The sequence below is a fragment of the Silene latifolia genome, chromosome 2 (assembly GCF_048544455.1).
Source record: "Silene latifolia isolate original U9 population chromosome 2, ASM4854445v1, whole genome shotgun sequence".
Lineage (NCBI taxonomy): Eukaryota > Viridiplantae > Streptophyta > Magnoliopsida > Caryophyllales > Caryophyllaceae > Silene > Silene latifolia.
Genome location: NC_133527.1, coordinates 61,153,422 through 61,178,861, shown reverse-complemented (window position 1 = coordinate 61,178,861; position 25,440 = coordinate 61,153,422). Strand labels below are relative to the sequence as shown.

The window sequence follows — 25,440 nt, the reverse complement described above, 5'->3', positions numbered from 1 at the left end:
ACTGTTAACTGATCGATCACAAATGCGAGATTATAACGATACCTCGTAGGACAATTTTTTGTGACAACGTAATGGAGTCCTAAATGTTTAAAAACATTCGGTGCCAGGTCGTGGATAGGACATCCATTGTGTTCCTAGAGTCGATTCTTTTGACTATCGACTGTCTCTTGAGATTAAGGCAGTTTTTGGGTGACTTTGGTTTCTTTTTCACGGTCTGCCGTAACTGGAGGCTAAGTAGATTTTTTTTGTTTCATTTCATACTGTGCTTACATCTGCAGGATTCGTGTTGAGGAAAATATCCAACCTTTATCAGGTATAGTTATTTCTCAGGGCCACTCAAGGAGTAGTAACTGAAATGCATGGCCATGCTCGAATGTTGATTCGTTTATTAGTTAAGTTACTTTCTAGTCGGGGAAACCACTCTTGATAATGATCGCTTGTAAAATACGACCTTTGTGAATAGGGATTTGCAAATTGTTTTACATTGAGTGGGAGAAATTTTAGGATATGAGAATCGGTTATCGCACATACACTTGTTAGGACAAGTGGGAGTTTGTTGGAGCTTGTGTCCTCCACAAATTAGTGTGATAACATTTATAAATCTCTTATACGTTCACAAGGGTATACTTCGTATTTTATCAGTTGATTAACGATTACCTAATAACGGTTGGCTTGCTAGAAAGTTTGACGTTATTATCATACAGATGGCGGTGATCAACTGGTCCCTAAAAGTCACACCTAAAGGATGTGTTTGAGAAATGTGATTGTATGAAAATATAATCACATTTATGCCTTATATGACTAAACAGTTAGTCAATGTGTTGATGAGACAATTATTTAATGCCAATTAAATAATATTAGTTGAGACGAATTAATTGTCAATTCGTAAATTGAATATAATAAGTTATATTTAATTAATGTATATAATGTTAGCTTGGACGAATTAATATGTTAATTCGTAATTAAATGTAATCGGTTATATTTAATCAGCAAATGATAATTATACGATATTGTCATAATAATTATTATTGACTTGATTGAATAAATCAACCGCAAGCTGTTGTGTATAGACTTATTAATACGGAATGATATAAATGACAATTTAAAAATAATGCATTATCTACATGGTCGATCGACCGGGTGTGTCAGTCGGTCGACTGATATATCTGTTTCGGTATTTGGGCTGAAAATTTAAAGAGAAAAAGATCTACCCTAATCACTTGTGTTACACGGCTTAAAGGAGATCTAGGGGAGAATTTTTCTAACCTAATTTTCTAACTCATTCTTGCCTCTCATCTAAAAACACAAAAACCGAAAAACCCTAGCAATTTTACAGAAAATTTAGGGATCGATTCTAGCAAGAAGCAATGGCATATCTCATATCGTATTGGGTGCAACTGATAGGATAATATCATTGCGATATTGTTCATAGGCCACAAAAGCTAGGACCGAAGATTATTTCTTAATCCTTTACACTTTTGTTTATGCAATTTAGTTTTATGACTGGTAATCATCTCTATAATTCGTTATAATCCTTTATAATAAGGGAAGTATACAGATTATTTCCCACACTTCTTGCAAGGCAAGGTGGGTCTTGCCAAAATGGCGACACATCCAAACATTAAAGCACACAAAATCAAGTAAGGGATGCATCTACAAAAGAATAGCCACTTTCCTCATCTAAGTGGCAAAAATTATCTACAAGGGAAACAATTCAAGGGTACACACTCCTTCATAGATGCAATTTCTTCAAACTACTAAGCCTAGAAGGATACCAATAAATCACCTCCAAGTTGTGTCAAGCTAGAGTACTTTTGTCCTCAGTCGTTAAATGCTTTCGTCAAGAGTAGGCTCCCTATGGTGTTAGAAACACTGGAGGATCGCGGAATTCCTCTTCTTGCCTAAACAAGAAGAAGGGTCGTCCCCTCTCTACCATGCACAAAAATAGATACGATGGATAAAGGGATCGATAGTATTTGAGTTTCATTTGGGAGTTTGCTTTTGTTATTTGTTTTTCCCCCCAATTTCTTGTGGCATATAACATTTGAGAACACTTTCTTTTGCCATTTCTTTTGATTTTTGGCATTTCAATACTTGACAACTTTTCAACTTTTGCATTTTCTTTTGAACATTTTCAAAGTCACCCCAATTAGTAACGAGGGTGCCTTATATTTGAAGCGTAGGAGTTTTCATTTTATTACTCCTCTTTTCTTTTGATGCATTTTGCAAACTTTTTTTGCTTTTCATTTCATTTCTTGAACTCAAATTTTTGAACAATTTCTTTTTGTACCCATTCCCTTTGATGACAAAAATATATGGTAGAACATGGATGAATGATGGTTGCATGGTTTCAAGGGTCACCTTGGAATAAACGGTAGCCAAGGAGTTATCACACCACAAGGTACTCTTGACTAGGCCTTAATCCATGGGTCAAAGGATACTAGCATGACACATCCTAGGGTGTTTTACAAGTATTCTAACAAGCAAAGTTTTAAGAAGAAAAAGCATCTACTAGGACCTATATACACTTGTCAAGCTTCCCAAGTAGACGGTTTCACAAAATTTTTCTAACATGCAAACTACATGCCATGATGCAACTAACATATATACATCCTAATGCATATGATTCTACCAACTAATATGCCAAATAATCTAAATGCAAGTCCTAAATTCACATTGTTTATACCGCATCAATCAAAATAAAGCCACATAGTCATTAACATAAAGAGAAAAAAAGAGATTGGAAAGATCATACCATGTAGTCTTCAATATCCTCATGTCTCGGATGTGGCGTAGTCGATCAATGTGAATAAGGATAGACAAACATAATATATACAAACAATATATACAAGACTACACTACAAAGGAAATGAACATGTTTTTGGATTTTTCGATTTTTCAAATTTTTATGGTTTTTGATTTTATGAAATTAAAGAACACATTTTTGGGATTTTTCGAAAATTTTCAATTTTTATGTATTTTGGAATATAAATTCCCATCCCCCACTTTATTTTGGACATTGTCCTCAATGTACATGTAGAAGTAGGAATAAAAAAGAAATACATGTTTTTGGATTTTTGATTTTTTGAAATAAAGCACAAATGCAATATGATATGAATGAATACATGCTCTAACTAAATGCAATTCTATATGACATATATAACAAATGAATGCAATCTAAACTATATTATATGATGCATGATTTCTAGTAAACTATGGTCACCTATGATCAAACCTCCCCAAACCGATTTAAACACTATTTCTAGTGTAGAAATGAATAGGTTTGGCCATTAGTGACTATGCATGAATTCTAGTCTATATGCAACTATCTACATGAATCATATGCAAACTATACTAAATGCATATATACAAATTAATGGTTATTAAGGAACTCCATCAAACCAAAGATTATCAATAAACAATTTCATGGAAGATTATCACTAGCACGTAGAAGCACGTAGAAGTCGGTCAAATTTTTGGGAGTGAGAAATAAATAGGCATGGATAACAACACAAAATTATGCAATGAAATAATGCCCAAGTAAGAAACCGAACAAGCATGTCAAGAACATTATGACAAAAATTATAAGAGAAATGATGGATGGTAGGAACATGAAATGGGTAGTTGGTTGGCAATTCACTCAACTCATCCTCCAAATAGTCAAAATCACCACATTCAATGTAAGTACTCTCATTATCATCCAAGGTGATTTTAAGGGTGTCTATTTGGGGTTCTCAAATGTCCTCATCATATTCCTCATCCCAAAAAGGTCCATTATCAAAGGGGTTGTCGTAACAAGGCTCGCCAAGTTCAACACACTTGTCTCCCTCAAATATGGCATCCTCAAAGGGTGAGTTTTCACTCAAGCTCACATCCATATAATTCTCACTTTGCCCATTAACATCAAATTTCATGGAGGTTGATTTCATTGAAACACAAGAAGAATAGGATGACGGTATCCAAGCATTAGTTTCACAATCAAGAATGTACTCCTCCTCATCATCACTCTCCTCATCTAGCACTTCATCTTCCCAAGGTGGGATAATCTTGTGGGCATAGTAGGTTGACTCAAGGTTATAGGAAGGTTTCTCATCTTCACAAATCTCATTTTCATAGTTTTCCTCAATGAACTTTTGAAATGTGGCTTTTATCGCTTCTATACCTTCCTTGGCACTTTCAAATATGTCATGTATAGTTTGCTTGAGACAATAAATGGTCATGAACTCAACAAATTCCCAAAATTCCTCACAACTCATCTCACATATCCTACCACCACTCAAGTGAAATGCCAAGTTGCGGGTTTCAAGGTTCATGCCATTATAAACAACACAACATGCTTCATAATTTGAAAGAGTAAAACCATGATGCCAAGCATGAGTCATATAATCTTCAAATCTTGTAACATATTTATCAAATGACTCATTTTCATATTGCCAAAACTTGAATGTAGACATGATAAACATATGAAATAATGCAAGTACAATAAAACTCCAGAAAAAGAAGCACAACTAAAACTAGACAAAAGAACAATTCAAATAAACAACACCGTCCCCGGCAACGGCGCCATTTTGATGGGTGATGTCGTCGAGTCTCACAATCAAACACATTTATAATTCTCAACAAACAACTAGTTAGTGGTAAGTCAAGGTCGATCCATGGGACGGTGGTTACTCAAATTATTCAATCTAATTATGGTTGTGTTAGGGGTTGTCACAATTATAATGGGTTGATAATTCTAATCTAATAAAAGCAATAAACAAGCAACAAAAGGAAAGATGTAAACAAATGACTAAAAATGCTAGGATATCATGGGTTCATAAGGAAAGCATGGGAGTTGATCATACAAACATGTTCTCGATTATAAGCAAGCAATTATTGTCGTAAAGGAACCGAGTTGGTTTATGTCTTACGGTTCTTAGGAAGAGTTGGGTCCCGGAGCCGAATCGATTAGATTGTACAACACCTACAAGTCGACTTACTTTCCCCCTAATCACTTCTATGCTTGGTCTAACAAAACTCGAGTTGGTTTATATCTTACAAGTCAAGTTGAATAAATAAGAGATGGTTGTAAATGCAAGGATTCATAGGCTTAGCATTTCATCAAACATAACATGTGCATAGGTTCACATCACAACAAGCAAGCAAATTAATTATGTGAACATATTAGATTAAGCATGAATCAATCCTTATGTTGGTTTCCCTAATTACATATTAATCCTAGCTAAGAGACTACTCACTCATTATCAAGTTTAACATGCTAACAAGGTTGTCAATCATATTAATAAGGCAAAACATGATGAACACGTAAGAAAGATTAACAATAATTAAAACAAGGATTAAGAGAATTATACCTATGGAGATTCCAAAATAATAATGCAAAGAATAATAGAAGTATTTGATGATTGATGGAAGGTTGTCATTCTCCCAATAAACCCAAATGATCTTCTAATTACCCAATAATAAACTTGAATTACTCAATAATAAACTTGAACAATAATTAAAGGAAAGATTAATGTGTGATTTGTGGAAAGATTAAAGAGTAATCTATTCTAATCTACTCCTAATAAAAGCTTAACCTAATCTAAAGAAGGATTGATTTAATCTAATGAAAACTTGATGGTTTGATTATTACAAATGGGGTATATATAATAGAGCATCATTAGGTTAAGCAAGGGTAAAATAGTAAATAACAATGCTAAATGTTGGGTAGGGAATCGCTCCTCTCAAAGGAGATGCCGGTCTCCTTTTTGCTAGTCTTCCGAAAATATGCGCATCTTTCATGGAGAAAGAAGAAGCCGGTTGCACTGGAAGGGAATCCGAGCGGCCAAGGGGTCGGGACGCTCGGATCACAAGGATTCAAGACGATCGTCTTGAGCACGGGACGCCCGGATAATAGGAAGGGAATATGAGCGTCTTTGAAGGGGGGACGAGCGGATTGTCTCAGGGGATGAGCGTCTTGAGTCTCGGGACGAGCGGATTGGCGGACAGCTTCTTTGTTTGAGCCCGGATTGTAAAACGGGCGTCATTTTCTCATCCGGACTCCTATTGGAGTGATTCAAAAGCCTAGATCACTTGATTTTTCGATGCCATTTCATCTAGCGTACTTTCAGATCCAAAGGAGCAACTCTTGGTTTGGGTTCCAAGCAATTTCTTCATGTAATGGCTTCCTTGCTTTTCCTTCTCTTGCATACCTCTTATTCTTGTGTTGTTGGCTCTCGTTCTTGCCTCCTCTTCGTACTAGTTCATCAAATATCATCAATAACCTTCCAAATAAGAACGAGAGACGGGAATTTCCGCCTTATTTATCTCCTTTTCTACAAAACATATGAAATGCACTCGAAAAGCAAATAGGAAGGTTTTGATGGATAAAATGGCTAAGGAATGTTATAATAGTATGCAAAATAGGCTCAATTAGGGGACTAAATATGCGCAAATAATGTTCACATCAGATGTCTCGTGGAGGATATAGGAACACAAGGCGGAAATTGGAAAAAAAACTGAAAGAGAAACAAAATGGCAGAGCTGCTGATGAGGTCGACGACTCAGGGGAAAGTAGTCAATCCCAAACTACTTTAAAAAGAGGTGACCTATGGATAGAGGGAAGAGTAGACAAAGATGGTGAATGTTTAAATTCTGAGACAAACAAAAAATAGAAGACCTTGTGAGTATTTTGTTTACAGCAAATTTCTTTTTTTTGTTTTAAGGAATTTTTACAACTAATTTCTTTTTTTTCCTGCTAATACGATATTGTATTTGCAGAAAATGGTGAATAAAATGGTCAAGAAAGGGGAGTTTGTACCTAGTAGAAAAGTTGATAAATTAACAAAAGCACTTGGAACTGATGAGCATTATGGTCATGTAAGAGGTATTGGGGGTCGAGTGGGGCATACACAATATTTTGGCAAATGCAAAAGGAGTTGAAGTGAGGGAGTAATGTCAAAGGACTTTATGGAAAAGCTTACTCAGCAGATCACAGAGCAAGTCACAGAGCAAGTGAGGGCCGAAATGTATAAAGATATAGAAGTGATGGTGGAGCAACGGACAAATGGGAATGTTAGTTATTCGGTTGAAAAAGAAAAAGATGCTGAGGTTGAAGTTGAGATGAATTGCAAAAGTGGGAATGGTAGTTATGATAATGTTAATCATGACCCTGACCCATTTGCTGACATACCTGAGAAGGTAAATTAATTCTGATACTTTGTTAAGTAATTCCTGAAGTTGATTTCAAGTGTATTAATTAAGCTAGGGCATACCTTAGCTTTTTTTTTATCTTTGTTTGTGATGTTGTTCCTCAAGGAGTTGAATGCGAGCTAGCTGTGAAAGATACGCAGCTGAAGAAGGTCGCACTTGGACGAGTATTCAAGGCCCCAACTCAGGCATCAAGATGTCACGGTCAAGCCTTTGGAGCAGATGAGTTAAGGGTATGCATTGACGTTGTCATGGAATATATGGAGGACACACCATTACCTCTACCAACTGAAGAACATTTTACTGTTGGTGAGGCAATTGGTTCATTTGTTCCCTGGCCGAGAAACCTAATCAGTTTGCGCTAATTAGAGGTATGGATGTCATTTTAAAGTTGAAGTTACATTATATTAAACCCTTCTATCTTGAACCATAATACAATGGCACCACGACAATATTATTCTAGGCTTCAACGGCCTTTGCTGGTGGCGCAGTAACGGGGTCAGATATGGCTAGCCTTAGCTTACCCCGTCTTCAACACATAAAAGATGGTTCTGATTGAACCATACTAAAAATCGCATTGTCAGTGAGTAATCAGTTTGCGCCTTTTTCTTTCCAGGAATCTCAGAAAAACCGTGAAGTACAAGCAGGAGAAAAGTCAGTGATGAGTAAGAATAAATGCAAAAAGCGGAAGAGAGTTGATGAAAGTACTAATTCCAAAAAAGTAGAAAGTGGTAAAAGTAAAACAAATGATCCAGTGGCTAGTTCAAACAATACTTTGAAAGCACTTTCGGAACAAAAATATGATTCTAGACAATTCTTGTCCAAGGTAGTTAGTATGATGGGCGAAACTCAAGTAACGGATGTGCAATTGAGCGAGGATGTTGTAGGATGTAAGCGAAGGCTGCGATTCGCCAAGGAGGACATTACTGCATTGTTGAACATGGAAAAGATCTCCCTTCCAGTCATTCAGACTTTTGTTGGGTATGTATTGACTCCGAAGTTAAAGTTAGCATCTCATTGCTAGTTTTACATTGGAGCAGATGATGATTTGAAGTACATGTTGGTTATACTTCTATGTATATTGTTACAAGTACTTGTCTAGAGTTTGTGACATGAAAACATATGGGTTCTTATGTCCAGAAATGACTTCACAACTAGGCAGCCTTGAATCAGAGGGAGCAGTAACATATATTTCAAACTGGATGAAAAAGAAGAAAAGCCATATTTACATTGCCCCATATTACAAAGAGTAAGTACTCACCCTTATAGTGTCAACAGTTTGATTATTTTGAATACTTAAGTGACTAATTAATTATAGGGATCATTGGATGCTTGCTGTAATTGACATTGTTGAGCATAATCAAGTATATTGGTTCGATTCAATCGAAATTTTTGTGCCTTCAACGTTGAGAACTTTAATTAATACGTAAGTTCGACTTAGTAGTTATTCTTGATATGAAAGATGTTCATTGAAAGAACACTTTTCAACTTGGCTGATAATTTTCTGTTGGAAACTTTATATTAGATCTGTAAGAGCATACGGCTACACGGGTGGGTCAAGAAAGAGTTCTCAAGCACCGCAATGGTTGAAAGTTGATGTAAGTTGTTGATATGCAATAGTAGACTCATTTATATTACGTTTAATTTACAAAGTGTGTTGGTTTAATTCGTCGTCATGTTGTTTTATTAGTGTGCTCGTCAGCCAAGTGTTATAGAATGCGGTTACTACATCATGAGGTATATGCTGAAAATCGTCACTCGTCCTAATCCGATGACAACTATCAACGAGGTCAGATTATCCCACTCGCCTGTATGTTGTCATACAAATATTTGTGTTGCCTTGCAAATGTTTCCCCATACAATCCCATTATTATAGCTAGAATTGACATCCCCAGCTAGCTCAAGCCTATTATGTGTGTTGTTATCTAATTAGAAACCTTTATGTGCATGATTTACAGCTTTTTCAAGACAAAATGGCTTATTCAGAAGAAGAAATCAATGAGGTTCGGGACTTATGGGTGAACTATTTTCTTAATATCTAGTGATATAGTAATGTGTTAGCTAGATTTTGCACATTTTGTCTTGGACCTTTGTAGGTTGTTGAATTTGGACGGCATTTGTATAAACTATGTTTTTGGTAAGGTCGTTGTAAGAAACTATGACGAACAACCTTTCTTGGTTGTTGGATTTGGATGGCGTTGTATGAATCTATGTTTTGGTCGTTGTATGAAAGTATGACGAACGACCTTTGTTGGTTAGTTGTTGAATTGTGGATGCAAGTGTTTTTTGTTATGAAATGGCCTAAGTTTTGATATGCAGATGAAATGGCTTGATTTAGATTAGCCATTCCAATTTTAAAAAAAAAAAAAAAATTGTCAAGGAAAAGGACAACGGTTTTATTAGTAGAGGATGTAATATCATTTATAATGCACGTGAGGTTTAGGTAAAACACTGATGAATATAGGTACATAAAGACATCAGAGTTCTATGTAAACTGATGTACATGACAGAAACAGACATCAGAGTACTACTAAAACTGATGTACATAATACTAAAAGACATCGGATTATATAAACCGATGTATATTAATAGTTATGGACATCAGATATATAGAAATCCGTTGTGCAAATATTAATGGACATCGGTTTAAATTCCGATGTACATTAATCCATAATGGACATGACCAAACTCTACATCGGGTGTGTATCTGATGTCCATATACAAAAAAGTCCGATGTGTATAACCAGTTTTGTAGTAGTGAGTGTACTCATTTTAGTTTTATGTTTAGAAATGTACCTCAATAATTTTTATGATGTACAATAAGTCTAAGGGCTTGCTTGGGATGGGAGTAATTATTAAGGGAGTAATGAGAGCTAAAATATGAAGAAATTGGAGGAGACTAGTGCTTTGTGGTGGTTGTGGAGGGTGGAAAGAGGAGGTGAGGGAGGAATTATTACCTCTATATGGGAGTAATAATTACTTGGAGGGGGAGGTGGGTAACAATTACTCTCCTAATGGAGGGACTATTATACTATATTTCCCCATTTCTATCCATTTCTATCTCCAACTCCAATCCCCCCCCCCTCCATTTTTTAGTTCATTTTAGCTCTATTACTCCCTTAATAATTACTCCCATCCCAAGCAAGCCCTAAGTAAGAATATAATTCAAGTTTTGTATAAAACGCAAAGGGTTTTTCTATTATGCAATTAAAACAAGCGTTGTGTCCTTATATACCACGATTAAGTTTATGGTGAGACCATACAAATCAAGGTAATTATATTCAAACTAGAAATAAATGTCATATATACAAAACTCAAGTTGGTGACCCCAATCATTTCTCAATTCTCAATTGAAAATCGCATTTAGAAACTAGTTTTGATTAGTCTCCCAAACCATTTGATTGGAAATCTTTTGGTGTGTGCGAATCTTGTATTCAAAGCAAGACAATTCATGACTTTTTCTTGAAAAGGATTATAAATAGAGCAAGATATTCGCCCTATTTACACTTTGAAGTGTATGGTCGAATACAATTTCAATCAGAAAAGGTTATTACTTCTTCATCTCTTTTACCAACGAACTACGTAGATACTTGGTATCCACTTAATGAGGTAAGAAGAGAAATTCTTTGAATAAGTTCAATGAATGTTTAAAAAGTATCAAAACCTAGAGATTATAAAACCAAAGTATTAGTACTTTGTTAAATTGGGGAACAATAATGTGAAGACTTTTATCTGCACCAACAAGAGTGTGATATGGTATCACAAGTTCACTTTCATTACGATATGATTGAATCTTTACAATGTAGTTGAAGGTAGTTTATGTTATAAAATTTGTCTGGCATTTAAATTTTCCACTAAAACAAAACATGGTTAAAGCAATCATCTACTTTTCATATGAGATATGGTTAGGCATGGTACCTAAATTGTAGCTTGTTTCGATTGTTAACATGTGCTCATTTTTCCTACATATTCACGAGAACAAAGGGTTTGTGGCTCGTGATGCTGTCTATTAAAGAAAAAAGGATTATTTCTTAAAGATAGAGTGGGAGAAAATGTTCAAGAGCTACAAACTCAAGATAAGACGTAGGAAAATGGTCTTTCTTGGTCAAAATCAGTAAATATTTCTTCAAAACCCAAGTGGACAGGAGTCATGTTATTTTTTGAAAGTAACAAACCTGTAACTTATTAAGATGCTTTATCTAGTTTCAACTCCACAAAAGTCCGAACTCAAAATAAACATTAAGATGTTTCCATGACTTGGTTGATTGGTGTTAAGAGGTTTACACCAATTGCAACGCTTTGTTAAATTCGGATTTCATAATATTATTTGACTGTTGGATTTTAAAATCATCTTGCATGAGTTTTGTAAATCGCAACTATCCTAAGGTAGGATACGAACTTAAGAAGAAATCTTAAGTAGAAGTCAAGGAGTTGAATGGTATGTTTCAGTCATGTAATAAACCTTTCTCGATTTGTCGAGTAGTTTTGTTTATACATGAAGTTTAGTGGGAGTACGGTGGTATTATTAGTCTTATATGTGAATGACATATTGATCACTGTGAGTGATGAAAGACTTAGGAGAAGAATAATACATCTCAAAGATATCAAGTTCGATGGATATTAGCATAAAGTTAATATTCTTATGTTAATAAGAATCTTGACAAGTTCAAAAGTATTGAACATGGAGAAATTGAATCCATTTGCTTCCGCTGATGGATTAATTTATTATGCTAAGATGTATCTCTATTCTTATACTTCGTATACTTAGAGTATGACGAGAAATTAAAATCGAATCTTTGTGAAAGTCAATCTATAGCCATATAGTGTATCCATTAGTACTCAAGAAGCACTAATGACATGTCTTCTATGTCCCATATGTAGATAATATATTATTCATTGAGAATGATGGATCAATGCTCTCCTCCGTGAAGGAGGGATTGGGAGACTAGGAAGAGATGCAAAGCATCTTTAATATCCGAATCGATAAGTGATATATACGAGAGGATAAGTGTTCAGAAATAATTATTGGATTTATGTGCAATGAGTTACACAAAAATCATATTCTAAACACATACGGGTGATTGGAGAACCATCTTGGCTATAATTTTTGAGGAGTAAATCTGAGTAATATACAACGGAAATTATATTGTCAACTGATCATCATTTATAAGTAACGATTGGCTCACTAGAGTTTGACGTTACTGTCGTTTGACGGTGGTGATCGGTTGATCCCTTGAATACACTTGCAACTATGAGATATGCAAAAAGGATGAATCCCACACACAGTGAGGACAGTGGGAGCTATCCTAAGGCAAGATAGCCTATGTCTAGATTGGATCTAAACACGTGCTCAAAAGGTTTTATAATACAAGATTATAGATAACGAAGGGAAATAATATATATTGAGGTTAAGTAAGGTGCAAGATGTTGCTAAGACTTGTTAACCAAGGCCTTCTCATAGGCTTTACATGATAAGTCATGGCATTTAAATTGAATTGAAATGTACGATTATATACAAAATTAAATATGGATTATAGATTATGTAGTAATTGATATTGTATTAATAATACATATGTGATAATACATTCATCGTTTGAGTTTTATTTTAAACTCTTTTATTACTTTGTTATATCCAAATAGGTTGTAAAGACAACGTTGAACCCTATTAAAGTGAACTGGATTAACATAGTATTGGCCCCTAGTCACTTATATGAGGTGACGTCTCCAAGTGACTAGAGTGTGAGTCGATTGATGGCAAGTTCAAGTGCTATAGGGCCATAAGAGATGACTAGTCGATCACATATGCAGACTGTATTGGACACTCTGTCGGGCAGTGACCGCTTATAGAGTTCTTGTAATTCATGTAGCCTGGTCGTGGCGAGAGCTACTATAGTATTCTTTTTTAGTCGATTCTTTGACCAGAGACTGTTCACCCAAGGTGGGACAGTTTCTGATTGATTTTGATTTTTGCTCCACGACTTTCGAATATGGAGTGTAAATGGGCATCTTTTGGGTCATGATAAGCTGTGGCTATTTGAAGGGAATAATGCGATAAGAATTGTCCACCCCCTTGTCAGGGTTATATAAATCTCAGGGCCACTCGAGGAGTAGTGAACTGAAAATGCGTGGCCACGCTCGGAAGGTACGGCAGATAATTCCGGTCAAACGGTTACTCTCCAGATCGAGGAAGCCACTCTAGATATGATCAAATGCAAGTACGACCTGCAAGACACTTTGCATTGAGTGCGAGATAGTAATAGGACAAGAGAATTGGTGACGCACACTTGTCTCGGACAAGTGGGAGATTTTTGGAGTATATGTCCTCAACAACAGTGCGATCACATATTTAAATCTTATATAAAAGAATACAAAAGGGATGATTCAATATATTGTCAACTGATCAACATTAATCGGTAACGATTGGCTGACTAGAGTTTGACGTTACTGTCGTTTGACGGTGGTGATCAGTTGATCCGTTAAGGTCACACCTATAGGACAATTCCCTTAACTGATAAGTTAATTGATTGTATGTCGACACAAAATAATTAATTCCTTAAAATTGACCAAATTTCATTTGTGAGTGAGAATTATATATCTTATTGTAATTTGATTAAATAAGATTCAATTTAGTAATTAATATGTTATATTACTAAAATTGATTAATGTTTAATGAAACATTTGAGATAAGAGTAATTAGTTAATCATAATTGCAAAATATTGTAGATTATATTAACTAGATTTAATGTGATCCATTTTATATACATATAATTGTGAATTACTTGTTAATTTGTTAAATGTAATTTATTTGATATATAATGATATTTAATTAGTTAAATATGCATTTATATTACTAATGACATGTTACATGTCACATGTCACAACATATTACAAATGACAAATTACAAAAAATAAAATGGAGTCCATTTTAAGTGGTAAAACCGGTTTTATGGGTAGGGTTTTAGGTTTGTGTGTAGTTGATTATTTTAATTGTTAAACATAATCATTACACCTAATCACCTAAACACTAGCCTATTGTTTTGATAAGACAAAAAAGCACGAGCATGCCCCTTTTTTAGAAGAGAAAACCGGCACCCCCATAAAGATGAGAATAAATTCTCATTTTTTATCATTCTTACTCTTATTCATATGTTTTAAGAAAACCTCTCTTACTCTATTAAAAAAAACCCACATAACTTGTTTATGTATGAAATTTGTTCTAAAACTCTAATACTCTTATACATATTACTAGAGTAGTAATAATATTAAGATTAGATTTAATATTTTAAGGATACTAATATAATTTACCTAGTTAGTAATTATATTAGTGTTAAGGGTAAGTCTTGGGTGCAACTGAGAGGAGAGTTTCTAATTTGGAACTTTGGTTTTTGGAGGATCATCCTAAAGTTATTAAGCTCAAGAACAAGGTAAGGAAGGTGTCCTACTTTGTGCCTAATATTTCGTCTCACTCATGTGTAAGAAAAATTGTTTTCTCTCCTTATTTCATTTATTTACATATTGCATGCACTAGATCTATTATTCTAAATTAGTGAGTAATTTAGAAACTAATTAGAGGAGTCTAATTAGGGGTTAAAGAACCTAACAACAGCCTCACAATTGCCTCACCAAAAATAGAAAGAATACTTTATGCTTTATCAATCTTTTCAGTAACATGTGACTAGTTATCCTTGATTGTTTTCTGTGCTGAGTTTCACATTGCCTTTGCTTGGCTGGTCTTGGATGTTTGGGATTCTTGTTGGACTTAGTTTAGGCTCACCCCAGCTGGTCATATTGGCAGCTGAAAACTGGACCTAGCTTAGTGAACCTCTTAACAGGCTGTTCTGGTGGTGGTGCAGGTGTGGTGTCCTGGCTTGGGTTGGGTCTGGGAGCCTCTAACTCAGCTCCTACTTCATCTACAGTCTAAGCACAAGATGTTACCCGACCTGGATCTTAACTACAGACTAAGTACAAGTTATAGAGGTTTTGGTTTGAGAGAAATCTCAGGTTTTTCATTCAATAATCAACTGCCTTCTTACATTGGAGGTAGAGGTCCTTATATAGGCCTCTCCTTGATATTCAGCACAATAAAAACCAAGATATCTCATCTAAAGGCCAAGATTAATTCTTAGGATACAAAAAAATCTATTCATTTATCTTACAAACGGTTATAAAGTAAACTGATGCAAGTTGAAATGGAAAGAAAAGAGATTGCAGGTGATAGTGACAGGTTGTGCATTTGGCAGTTGGTTTTCTTTGGCATGGAGTATGAGGACGAGCTGCATTAATTCATCCCTTGACTTGCTCTAGGTTGCATCTGAGGAAATGGCAAGACAATGAAAAAGAGCTTTTGGAAACAGCTTCCCCTGGCCTTGTCTAATCAAAAGTGGAAATCTACTTTATGCTTTTCCTGTCTTCTTCTGCAATCAGTTTTTAACTTGTGTTTCTGTGAATTTAAAGGTGAATTGACTCTGGCTCCCTAGGACTTTTCTGGAGTTAGTTCAATAAGCTTTCAGTTGAACATGGTGGGAGCTGGTGATTTGGCCAGGTGTAGGAGTTGTTGGCCTTCAAAGATGGTTGTTCAGCAGGTTCCCTGGGCAACAGTAGAGGAGACTGTTGCATGGTTCCTGGTTTGCACGGGTATGGTCCTCAGCTCCTGCTGCAATTTTAGTCTTAAAATGATAACATATATGAATAAAAATGATGACATTTGGTCAAAATAAATGTGACCACCATAGTTTGGAAACGTAATAACTTTTATTGTGACCGCCTTAGTCTTAAAATAAAAACATATAGCTGCTAAATGATAACATTGTACTCTCGTATGGTCACATGAAATTAGATATGAACAAAATTCTATGTAATTTATAACTTAAGTGGTCACATATTCGACAAAAATGGTAATTTGTAAATGTTTATGGTGACAGTTCATATAGAGACGAAATGACACATTTGCAAAATGGACCACTTTTATCCATATTAACATAATATGGTATGCAACCGACCCGTCTCTCACTTATGACGGATAGTGTATGTCAGAAAGGAGACTAATTATATCTACTATAACAAGTCTTCTTTATGGAGAGATTGTTTAAAGAACATGGAGTTAAACGATGAGATTATTTTTGAATTATTGAAATGTGGGATATTCTTGTAAGATGTCATAAATGTGGGATTATTCCTGTCAATTTTTCCAAATAATTATAAATTTGGATTCGTTACGTGTATCAAAAAATTTTGAATTGGTATTCATATCCTCCTCTGTATCCTGCTTGTCCATCATGAAAAACTTTCCACTATTCTGTGCTCCATCTTGCACGCTGCTGGCCGAGCCAGTCCGCTTCCCTCCATTGTTCTGATTGCCCCCATTGTTCGGTCTTTGGTATGATCCTCCACTGTTGCCTTGATTTTTGTTGTAGCTCCGTTGATTACCCTATTGACCTGAGTTTCTATTACTTTTTGGACATGGGTATTTAATCAGAATTTATTTTGGGGTCAATTGTCTGAATTCTCGAATTATATTTGGATCGGTTTGGAAATAAGGTGTTTGCTTATACCTAAGTAAATCCATTCTTAATAAAAATGGGTACAAGGAATGAAAATTTCAATCAACCAAACATCAACGATAAGAACACACATACTTCATTTTGTTTACGTTTCTCTAATCTTCCAACTAGATGTCTAAACCCGGCGAAAGTTGACCAGACTCGAGGAACCAAGCTCGAACAGTTTAAATTGACGCAACTTGATAAAACCCAAAAATTGGGCGAACTGAAACCAACTCCACCCAAAGGTAAACATATAACCAATAACAACCTTATCTATTTCAACACGAACCAAACTTACCCACGACCCGATATTGACTCAATGATTTAATTTGATGGGTGACATGATAAAGAATTAGCTTAATAATGGTCCAAATAAGAGTAAACTGACATTCATCTTGAACTAAAATAAATACACCTATAAATCATTCTACATGAAATTATTGATCAAATTAACGAAATTTATTTTCGTAGCATACATTTTACTCATTTCAGTACTTTTTGCACAAAATTTTCCATTTGCCTACCCTTGACTAAAAACATCGGCCTAATTCTCTCTACCTTCTCTCAATTATCACCTCTTTAACTTTCTTCAACCTCATTCAAATTATTAAATCATGAATGATTATTGGAATATAGAATATGTTTTAATTCACCAATCCATTACTACCAATTAAATTGACTATTTGTTATAGTTTTCTATCTTTTTTAATTAGGGTTTTGTTCAAATTAATTATTGGTAATTGGTGTGGATTGTGGCCTTGTGGGGATATTGGTGTAATCGGATGGTGCCGGCGATAAGGACAGGCCACGCCGGCGAGAAGGATGCCGGTGGTCGCCGGATTTCGTTCGATAGGCCGGCGAAAAGAACGAGAGGCACTTGCGGAGTTGCGGAAGGGAGAGTGTTGGTAGGTTTTTGGGGGAGAGATAAATCCGGCAAAGATGGCCGACGGTGGAGGTAGTGATGCTGGTTTGGTTGGTCGGTGACTTTTGGCGGTAGACGGTGCTGGTGGGGAACTGGTGGTGTTCCAATTATTGTTGGTGGTTAATGTTATAGTATAGAAAAGTAGCAGACTAACATAGTAAAATTAGGATTCTTTTTTTCTTTTGTTTTCATTGTACTATTGTACAGTACTTGTTAGATTGTTCTATTTTTTTTCAATGTAGTATGTATTTACGTTTATGAGTTCGTAAAAATAAATTATCAACAAAATACACAATTTATCAAAGCAGTGTATAATTGTTCGTGTTTATCAAATAATTTATCAATGTAGTACATTAGAAAGAGATTAGAGAGACTATGTGAAATTAGAGGGAATATACATTAGAGAGAAACTAGAGAGAGAAAATGGAATGTGAAATGTGAGGGGTATAATTGTCAATAGTGTACTGCAATGAGTAAAATGTGTACTGCGAAATCAACACCCAAATTTAAATACCAAGATTATATTTATGTTGATAACTTGCAACACTATTGATCTAAATTGCACCCGACTCAACTTATCAGCGATAATAACTCGACCCGACAATGATTCAGAGACTCAACATGACCCGTGACCGACTCAAACACAACCCGAACCCAATTCAACATGACCTATCTTAATTCAACCCGTTACCAAACCAAGTTACATGAACCTGATTGCCACCTTTATTTGTGCTCCAACGAAGTCATGACTCATGAGTAGTCTCATGACCAATATCGTTTATTGACCCCCAAAATGATGATGATGATGATGATGTGATGCCCTGGTCGTTAATCAAAAAAGGAAACCCCCTTGACAGTTTTTTTAGACAAACGTGTACTATCATATTATAAACAGTAAAAGTATTACACGAAACCACTAACATACCAGTTAATATTACAACTAAGATAAAATTTAATGCGACTAAGACTATTAGAAACCGAAATAGGAGCTTTATGCACACTATCTTTGTCGAGCAACCGGAGAAGTTGGTTGTTTTCAACTTTGAAAAGAACATTTTGTAGACTACCAGCAGAGGCAAGAAACATAGCCTTAAGTAGGGCAGTAATAGTACTTTGAAGACGAGAGCAACAGAAGGTGTTGCTAACCTCATGATCAATACCGTTGTTGTATCGGATATAAAAAGTGCCTGTCAGAATCTTCTTGTTGAAAGCCACATTAATCTTAAAGCAATGATGCAAGAGCTCTGTTGAAGAAATTGAAGGCCTGGTAACACTAGACTTGGCTGAGGCGAACACATCACTCTTAGACTTGGACACGAAATCATGCTGTTGGAGTAAAGCAAATCAGCCTCTTATAAAATAGCAATAGGGTTAACAGGGCAACCACAAAAGATAACATTATTCCTATGCTTCCAGATAGCAAAAAGAGTGAGAGAAAAGCGCATTGCTTGCCAAATACCGTGATTATCAGATTTTGACAAGTAGATTAAAAAGTTCTAAGCCCAAGCAAGAAAGGGTATGTTATTTGAGGATGACTCAACGCGGATTCCAAGGATGCTAACAAGCCACAGTCTCTTAACTATAAAACAATCTCTGTACAAGTGAGACAAAGATTCGGAATCAAGGTGGCATAAACAACAAGTAGAACTCACATTCATACCTCTGCGAATTAGGACATCCGCAGTAGGTAAAATTTGATTGACAATTTTCCACACAAAAAGCTTGATGTGGGATTGACATGGAAGTTTCCAAATCAAAACAAAAAGAGAAGAGGTATGAGATCTTGAAGCAGTTGAAGCAGATGAGTGCTGAGCTAATTTAAGAAGGTACGAGTAACCAGATTTAGCTGAATACCTTCCATCTTCCGTGAATTTCCAATAAATATAATCATCCGTAGGCTCTGATGGAAGTTCCAGAGCACAAATACTTTTTGCTGAAGCTGTATTAAAATATTTGAAAACAGCCTTAGAGCTCCAATGAGTGGAGTCTAGCAGGATATCAGCAAAAATGATCGTCTGTGCTTGCGTTTGTGACTTGAAAAAAGGTTTGTTACCAAGAACCCAAGCGTCATTTCTTAGATCAATCGATCTTCCATTTCCAAATTTCCAAGCAATACCATCACGAAGTAAAAAGGTGGACTTGACAATACCTTTCCAACCGAAAGATGCAGCTGAATATTTAGAAATCTTGTGAGGGATAGGAAAATCTTTCTGGTTTTTTGAGCGGATAATTTTGGATAAAAGGGAAGTAGAATGATGCTGACTTGGCCAAAAAATTTTAATCAACAGGGCTTGACTAACAAGTCTTGCATTCTTTAAACCTAAACCACCATCCGACTTTGGTAGTTGTAATTGCTCAAAAGGTAACCAATGTTGGGCGCGTTTATTTTGAGATTTCTTCCACCAGAAAAGGTCAATCAGATAATTAATCTTCGTGGTAATCTGCAGTGGAATTGGAAGAACAGAGGCCACGTAAGTAACGGATGCCATCAAAATTGAATTAACAAGGATTAACTTAGCTGCTTGAGAGAAATTTGCTAGGCCCCAGGAGAGAATTTTACTAGCAATCTTGTCAACGAGAAACTGGAAAGCCGATATTTTCCTTCTGCCTAAATCGATTGGGACTCCCAAGATATAATCCAAAATTACTCTTAGTTTGCACTTGTAAAATATCAGTAATATGCTCTTTAAAATCGGCAGGAGAGTTGGGGCTGAACTTGATATATGATTTTTGATGGTTAATCATTTGACCCGAGATAGAGCTGAAATAGTTCAAGATGCTACGCAATGTTTCGCAACCAGTTGATGTTAGACGGAGGCACAAGAGCGAATCATCAGCGTATAAAAGATGAGAAATAGCAGGACTATGCCGTGATAGCTTAATACCTTCAATGAGTCCATTAGATTCAGCTTTGTTAATCATAAGAGAAAGGATTTCCATGCAAAGGATAAAAAGATATGGTGAAATAGGGTCGCCTTGACATAACCCGCACTGAGGAAAAATACGGTTGGAGGGAGTAACATTAATGAGAATTTGCATAGAGACCGTTCTGACACAAGTTTTAATAAGCCTCCTGAACTTCTTCGGAAAACCAAAAAGTTTTAGAACTCAGAACAAGAAGGGCCAAGAAACCCTATCAAAAGCCTTCTTCATATCAAGCTTGATAGCTCCAAAACATCGAGTACCCCTTTTGCGTTGGTTAATGTATGTAAGAATCTCATGACCAAGAAATCCCCAGTCACTGATTAAACGTCCTGAAACAAAAGCATTTTGATTTTGGCCAATAATAGTATCTATATCTATGAATCGTTTTATAATTTATATAATCCGCCAAGTATTGATGATGAAAGCTTCAGGACAACCTTAATGGAGGAAGTTTTAACGGGACTCAGTAAGAACGTTAATAGTGATGATTGTGATATGTTAAGTCGACCATTCACGGCTCAAGAGGTGCGAATGGCTGTGTTCCAAATGGGTGCACTTAAATCACCGGGACCGGATGGAGTACCTGCAATCTTTTATCAAAAATGTTGGTATTTTATTAAAAAGGATGTTACTACGGCGGTTCTGTCAGTCCTAAATTCGGGGATGGTCCTCAAGGAACATAATAGGACGTTCATTACCTTAATTCCTAAATGTGATAACCCGGAGAAGGTGGGGAATTATCGACCGATAAGTCTGTGTAATGTTTTCATGCGCATTGTCTCGAAGTGTATCACAAACAGATTGGCGAAAGTGATGGGTTACCTGGTTGGGGACTTCAAAATGCTTTTATTCCGGGAAGGCAAATTTCGGATAATATTCTACTGGCTAATGAAGCACTTCATAAAATTAATTCGCACAAGAAAGGGAAGTCTGGTCGATACGCGTTTAAAGCTGATATGAGTAAAGCTTATGATCGCGTGCGTTGGGATTTTTTGCGTGCCGTACTCTATAAGTTTGGGGTACCGGACCGGTTGATTTTATTAATCATGAACTGCGTCACGACTGTCTCGTATCAGGTCCTTTTTAATGGAGCACAATTAAGATTATTTCAACCGACATGTGGCTTAAGGCAGGGTGATCCGCTTTCACCTTATCTCTTCGTTTTATGCATGGAGGTGTTATCTTGTAATGTACTAAGAGCACAACATTGTGGTCGCTTGAAAGGGATCAATTTGTGTCGTGGGGAGGAGGCATTGTCTCACTTGTTCTTTGCGGATGATGCGGTTTTCTTTTTACATGATACAAAAAACTCAACGAAAAATCTACGAATTATCTTGAAGAAGTATTGCAAGGTGTCCGGTCAAGTAATGAATGAAGATAAATCGGGTATTCTTTTTAGTCCTAGTACAACTCTTGCAAAGGCACGTTGTGGCATGCGGAATTTACGAGTAAAAGGAAATAAAGGATTGGGAAAGTATCTAGGGCTGCCAACGGATTTGCATGGATCGAAGAGGGAACTTTTCAAGGGTCTTATTGATATAGTCACGAGGCGAATCTCTTCATGGAATGGGATTTTTTTGACTCCAGCGGGAAGGTTAACTTTAATCACATCTGTCCTATCAAATATATCTAATTACTTTCTATCGGTGTTTAAAATACCGGTAAGTGTGACTAATAAGGTGAATTCCTTATTATCGCATTTTTGGTGGGCGGGTGGTCGATTGGGAAGATCAATCCATTGGTGTAGTCAGAAGTTCCTTAGTTTACCAAAGAGGGAGGGTGGCCTTGGTATTCGGAACATTGAGTGTCTAAATCAAGCAATGCTTGGGAAGCATGCGTGGAGGATTGTATATGGTGAACGATCCTTTTTTGCACGAATTTTCCGCAAAAAAATGTTGGGAGAGGATGTTTTGAAAGATGCCTGGGTGCTTCAAAGTGGAAACAATTTATCCTGGGGCGCAAGAAGTATTCTACATGGTCTAGAATTTGTGAGGGACCACATTGGATGGAAACCAGGTTTGAATTCTGAATTGAATGTATGGACTAATAAATGGGTTAATGGAGATTATCCGGAACCTAAGGATGTCTGTTTGGAGGTTGATCGGGTGGGCCTTCGACACTTGATGGTCAAAGATTTACGGTTAACTAGTCATGATGGTGAGGAGATCAAATGGAATGACGAGTTGATCCGTACTCTTGTGGTGGATGACAGTGTTCAAGCTATTTTAGCACAACCCATTTGTCGAACACAAGCTAGGGATGAATTATATTGGTTACATAAGGATGATGGTCAGTATAGTGTCAAAAGTGGCTATGGGATTCTTTTTCAAGATTTTATGGAAAGACGAGGATCAATGACGGATAAGGAGCGACTAAGTCGCGTTGGACAGAATTTTTGTAAACAAAAATTATGGAAATTGTCGGGTCCACCGACATGGAAAATCCTCTTTTTGAGGATTCTTACTAATTCACTCTTTGTGGGTATTAATTTTGTGAAGCGAAATATTGAGGTTGATCCGAGTTGTAAGTTTTGTCAGGGAGGAGAGATGGTCATTGAAACAATAGAGCACTTATTTAGAGACTGTCCTGTGTCCTGAAGATTGTGGGCTTCTTCTGAGCTTGGCATTCGTACGGACCATGCCGCGATTTTGCATATTGATACTTGGATTATTGATTGGATCTTATATTTGGAGAAAAGCAAGTGTAAGGAGGAGCAACTGATCCGTTTTTTAGCCACTATTTGGTGCATTTGGAGTACTCGTAATCAAATACTCTTTCAAGGAGTAGATTTTCATCCTATGATGTTCTTTAACCATTGGTCGCAAGTTGTTAGCACTGGGATTCAAGCCATGGTTGAGATGGATAAAGGTTCATGCGATGTTGATGAAAATTCTACACCCTTAGAGAGGGATACTGTCGCTTGGGTGCGTAATAGTAACCCATTTTGTGTTGTGGGTAGGATTAGTGATTGTGTTTATGTGCGAGTGACGGTTGATGCGGGTTGGAAGGACTTGGATAAGGCGGGAGTTGGGTGGGTTGCTATGTCGGAAAATGGTGAAATCTTTAATAGCATGGAAAGGAAAATAAAGGCGGAATCGGCTTTGCAGGCGGAAGGTATTGGGGTGCTTTTGGTGCTTCTATGGGCTCGGGAGAGGGGCTTACGACATTTGGAGATCTCTTCAGATTGTTTATCACTGGTTTTGCAGCTTGCAGGATTGGAGCGATCACACCATCTTCTAAAGGCGCTTCTGAAGGATATTTGTGATTGCTTTTCTTCTTTTCATTGTTTAGCTTTTAGTTATGTTCCTTGGCGTTTCAATCATGTTGCCCATGGCTTGGCCTGTAAAGCTATGAATAGTTAGGTATAAACGATTTTACTGCTGTTAAAAAAAAAAAAAAAAAAAAAACTCTTCAGCCTAGTAGCAATACATTTTAAAGCTGCTCTGTAGATGACGTTACAAAGGCTGATTGGGCGAAACTGAGAAATATGGTCAGATATATCAACTTTCGGAATGAGAACAACTAGTTTTAAACCCGTGCAAAATTGCACGGGTATGTATTTGGGCCGGTATTAATGAGTTTTGATGATTTTTTTTTTCATTTTTATTGTAATTATCTAGTTGGTTTAAATCAGCAATCTACATAATTAATGTTTACACTTGTTTCAAATACGTGTTCAAATGCAATGGTTTAAGAGGAAATAACATAATATACTATTGCACGGGTAAGTATTTTGCACGATTTTAAACCCGTGCAAAATTGCACGGGTATGTATTTGGGCCGGTATTAATGATTTTTGATGTTTTTTTTTTTGCATTTCTATTGTAATTATCTAGTTGGTCTAAATCAACAATCTACATAATTAATGTTTACACTTGTTTCAAATACGTGTTCAAATACAATGGTTTAAGAGGAAATAACGTAATATACTATTGTAAATAAAATTTGCATACATAAAAAACTTTACACCCCGAATAAAGAAATATAATTTAATAATCTACTTTAACACAGCTTAGTGTAACATCAGAATGTCAAAGCTTATACTCCGTATGATTTATTGGTGAAATTAGTGTGTGTTAGTAAGCCCATATACAATGAAGTACATGGATCGATAAATAATACTTCATACTCCATCCAATTCACAATAAACCTCTCATTTCATTTTGCCACAAAAATTAAGGAAACACACTACCCCACCATATAATTAAATTTGGACCACACAAATACACTACCCACCATACAATTAAATTTGGACCACACAAACACTTACCATAAAAGGAAATAGGAAGGTTATTGTGAATAACCGAAAAAGGAAATAGGGAGGTTTATTGTGAATTGGAGGAAGTATTTTGTTTTGATAATTAAATATTTCTTATTTTTAACTAACAAATTCAAAGATGCCGTATTTATCATAAAATTTTGAACTGTTAAAATAAAATTAATAATCCGTATACAAATAAAATCAAAGTGTAAAGCTTAGACTATTATCGCTTTGGACTCGTTGTGAGTAAATTTATTGCATATATATAAATATAGTTTTATCAAATTATTCGGAATGTATAAAATTATTTCATAATATTATTTTCATTTATTCCGATTTGTAATCCATACCGCTTATATGCCATTAATTTCATTTATTCGGAATGTATAAAATTATTTCATAGTATTTGTTCTACGACGAAATTTATAGGATATTTGTATGGGTATTGGCGGAATTCTCGAAGAAATATCTTTCTTTCAGACACTAACGGCCCCACCATGCGTGAATTTAAAAAAAAGATTGAATTAATGAGGTGGCATGTCCTGAATTGAGTATTGTCTTCTGAATTAATAAAGATAAGATATGTGTGTTGTTCCATGCAT

The 25,440-nt window shown here is 35.9% G+C and overlaps 1 protein-coding gene across 1 annotated transcript; it reads right to left on the bottom strand.

The window, feature by feature from the left end:
• Positions 1-18,555: 18,555 nt before the first annotated feature.
• Positions 18,556-20,592, bottom strand: LOC141640869 (uncharacterized). The gene is made up of 3 exons (XM_074449548.1): positions 20,236-20,592; positions 19,305-20,093; positions 18,556-18,978 (listed from the first exon to the last, which is right to left on the bottom strand). The coding sequence occupies exons 1-3, from the start codon at positions 20,590-20,592 to the stop codon at positions 18,556-18,558; spliced, it is 1,569 nt and encodes a 522-aa protein (XP_074305649.1).
• Positions 20,593-25,440: the final 4,848 nt, after the last annotated feature.